The sequence below is a fragment of the Mustela erminea genome, chromosome 1 (genome assembly GCF_009829155.1).
Source record: "Mustela erminea isolate mMusErm1 chromosome 1, mMusErm1.Pri, whole genome shotgun sequence".
Classification (NCBI taxonomy): domain Eukaryota; kingdom Metazoa; phylum Chordata; class Mammalia; order Carnivora; family Mustelidae; genus Mustela; species Mustela erminea.
In genome coordinates this window covers 21,263,968-21,267,035 of record NC_045614.1, presented here as the reverse complement: position 1 = coordinate 21,267,035, position 3,068 = coordinate 21,263,968, and the positions used below count along the sequence as shown (strand labels likewise).

Below are 3,068 nucleotides of genomic sequence, written 5' to 3'. Positions count from 1 at the left end.
ATATCTTAGGTACACTTCATCATCAGTACCTATAGATCAAATTCATTATTCTTTTTTAAATTTACTCGTAAGTAAGTTCTATGCCCAAAATGGAGCTTAAACTCATGATCCTGAGATCAAGAGTTACATGCTCTACTGACAGAGCCAGCCAGGTGCCCCTAAATTAATTATTTTTTTTACAGTTATAATTTGTTAGTATTCTCTGCATATTATTAACCATTAAATCAATCCTCAATTTTAATAATTGGGGATATTATTATGTTTAAATATTTTTTATTTTATTTATTTGACAGAGATCACAAGTAGGCAGAGAGGCAGGCAGAGAGAGAGAGAGGAGGAAGTAGGCTCCCTGCTGAGCAGAGAGCCTGACGCAGGGCTCGATCCCAGGACCCCAGGATCATGACCCAAGCTGAAGGCAGAGGCTTTAACCCACTGAGCCATACAGGTGCCCCAACAATCAGGGATATTATATAAATTAATTCTCAATTTTAACAGTTGGGGATATTACCAATGATTGGTTATGTTTATACACCTTTACATAGATGGGCCTGTATTTCTGGTTCTTGCTTTAATATTAGGGGCTTTGGCCATTTACAGCAGAAAAGAATGCATAGCACTTTTGTCTTTTCCTTGGAGGGAACTCAACTATTGGGAGCCATTCTTGTGCCTGAGTCATAACTGCTCTTATGACATCATAGGTCTCTCTCTCCACTATATCTACCCATCCATGGCTAGAGGAACACAGACCTGAGGGGATTTGAACCATCTAAACCCAATCCAAGTGGAACCAATGGTGAGTAAGTGAGAGACACAGGAACCAGTCTTTTTAGAGATGTTCCCATAGATCTCTTAATTAAGATGAGGGGATCCCCTGGCATATGAACACTCCAGAAAGCCCCAGAAGCTGGGGATGTGTGGGATACTGAACAGACAGGGAGGGAAGGCAACTTCACTCTTGCCTTTTCCCTAACTGCTGATTTCAGGAGGAGGAGAAGCCTGAACAAATTAATGAACAAACTCAAGATGAGCCTCAGAAGAAAGAGGAACCGACCGGTTTATCCCCAGAATCACTGACCTCAGAGAAGAAGGTGGAGGTAGGAGGAAACCTGATTGGATGCCTCTGGTCCTTGTGTCCTAGTGCTTGAGGCTAGTGTTCTTTGCATGATCCAGAGCTAAGAACAGGAATAAACTCATCTTGTTTGTTCTCTTTCCTCATTTTTTTTTTTTCAGGCTGAAGATGTAGATACAAATAAAGACACCAAGACAGAGGAAGAGGATGGTGCTAATAATGGAGATAAACAAGTAAGAGCCCCTCCCCCAAGGCCACACAGGGCTGGGGCTGGGAATATAAGGGCTGTGTTTGTGGAACAGAATGGTCAACATACGGGAAGCTGGGCTTAATCAACAGTGCATGGGTGTATGTGTGTGTTTATTTGAGCTTATGCACATATGTTTGCTTGTTAATGAAGACTTAAAACGTGAAAGTCAAGAGAAATAAGGATGGGAAAGAGATACGAGGTAGAACTTTATGGGGGTGGATTTAATACTATAACATGGTAGAGGAAGAGAGCCGGATGTGATTTGGAGCTGGAATCAAGGATGAAAAGACAGGATTAGCAAAGGATACTACTTCTCTAGCAGGTGGGTGGGGTCGGAAGGGAAGGATCATGGGTCCGGATTAGTTGGTCACATTCAAGTGGAATATGTAACTCTTTGACCCATAGGTCTTGTCCTAGTCTGACCTTAGGCTGGCCAACTTGATCCATATAAAACCGGGTAGACAGGGCAGACATACCCCCATTTTATAGAGCAGGACTTTGAGATTCAGAGATCAACATGTGTCCCATGTCCATTAACCAGAGAGCGGTAGAGATAGGACACCTACCTGGTCTTCTGGTTCCAGCTAGTGCCTGTCCAGTGCTACTGAGCTCCAGAAGAAGGACTTATTGTTGATAGGGAATCAGGGTCCCCTTCTGACATGCCCAAGACTCAAGTGGGTGGGGGACATTCTCTGAATGTCCCTTCTTTTTTCTCACAAGCTCCCAGAACAACAAGATAAGCCCTCTACCAGTAATCTAGAAGTCATAAAGATCCAGGCCTGGTGGCGGGGCACCCTGGTACGCCGGACACTGCTGCATGCAGTACTGAGAGCATTGATCATTCAGCGCTGGTGGAAGCAAATCCTGACAAGTATGATGGAGAAGAGGCGGCGAGCAGCACTAGAGAACTTTACACGGAAGGAGTGGGCAGCGGTCAAGCTGCAGTCCTGGGTTCGCATGTGGCGTATCCGTAGGCGCTATTGCCGGTTGCTCAATGCTGCCCGCATCATCCAGGCCTACTGGAGGTGCCACTCCTGTGCTTCCCGGGGTTTCATCAAGGGCCATTACAGAGTCACGGCCAACCATCTGCATCTCGAGCTAGAGATCTTGCTGGGCTCAGGGCCTTGCATTGTGTCAGAGTGTATTCCCCTCCCAATAAAACAGTGAAGTGGTCTTCCCCCAGCCTTTCTCTTTGACAAGTTCCAGGAGGTCAGGGAAAATGATAGCAGATACTTAGCATCTCATATGCTAGCGTGGAGGAATGGGCAGGAGTTGTCCGAGGATTCTAGGGAAGGATTCTGAAACTCTTTCCAGACTGAGTAGACTGTGATTAATTTGCAAGGTCTGCCATAAGTAGAAGAGTTGGCGGAATAGATCTGCCACGTTGGCCAACTCGAACATCCTTCAGGTAAATGGTGCCCCTCCCCAAAGTTGCATGTAAGGGAGGTCTGGAGGGTAGTGGTTAGTGATGGCAATGGCAGCACATTTGTCAAGAATTCACCCACCTAGGTCTAGTTGTTCGGGGCTTGCTCTCTTACCCCCATGACTGAAAAGAGCCCACCCATCCCAGACTTTGTGATCCTGGCTCCCATCGGTTCATAAACTGGCCCCCATACACAGAGGGCAAGGAGAGACAGATGGAGGAAGCAGGCCATTCTAGATTGGCAGGTAGCAGGTTTAATAAGCAAGTGAACTTGCATATGAAGCTTGTCTTGGGTGGCTGCAAGGTGAGTAGGTCTCACTTGCTAA

At 46.0% G+C, this 3,068-nt stretch overlaps 1 protein-coding gene across 1 annotated transcript; it reads left to right on the top strand.

The window, feature by feature from the left end:
* The first annotated feature begins 698 nt into the window (after positions 1 to 698).
* Positions 699 to 2,495, top strand: LOC116600590 (IQ domain-containing protein F1-like). The gene is made up of 4 exons (XM_032360680.1): positions 699 to 793; positions 984 to 1,094; positions 1,231 to 1,302; positions 2,040 to 2,495. Exons 1-4 carry the CDS (start codon positions 791 to 793, stop codon positions 2,484 to 2,486), a joined length of 633 nt encoding a protein of 210 aa, XP_032216571.1. The 5' UTR covers positions 699 to 790; the 3' UTR covers positions 2,487 to 2,495.
* Positions 2,496 to 3,068: the final 573 nt, after the last annotated feature.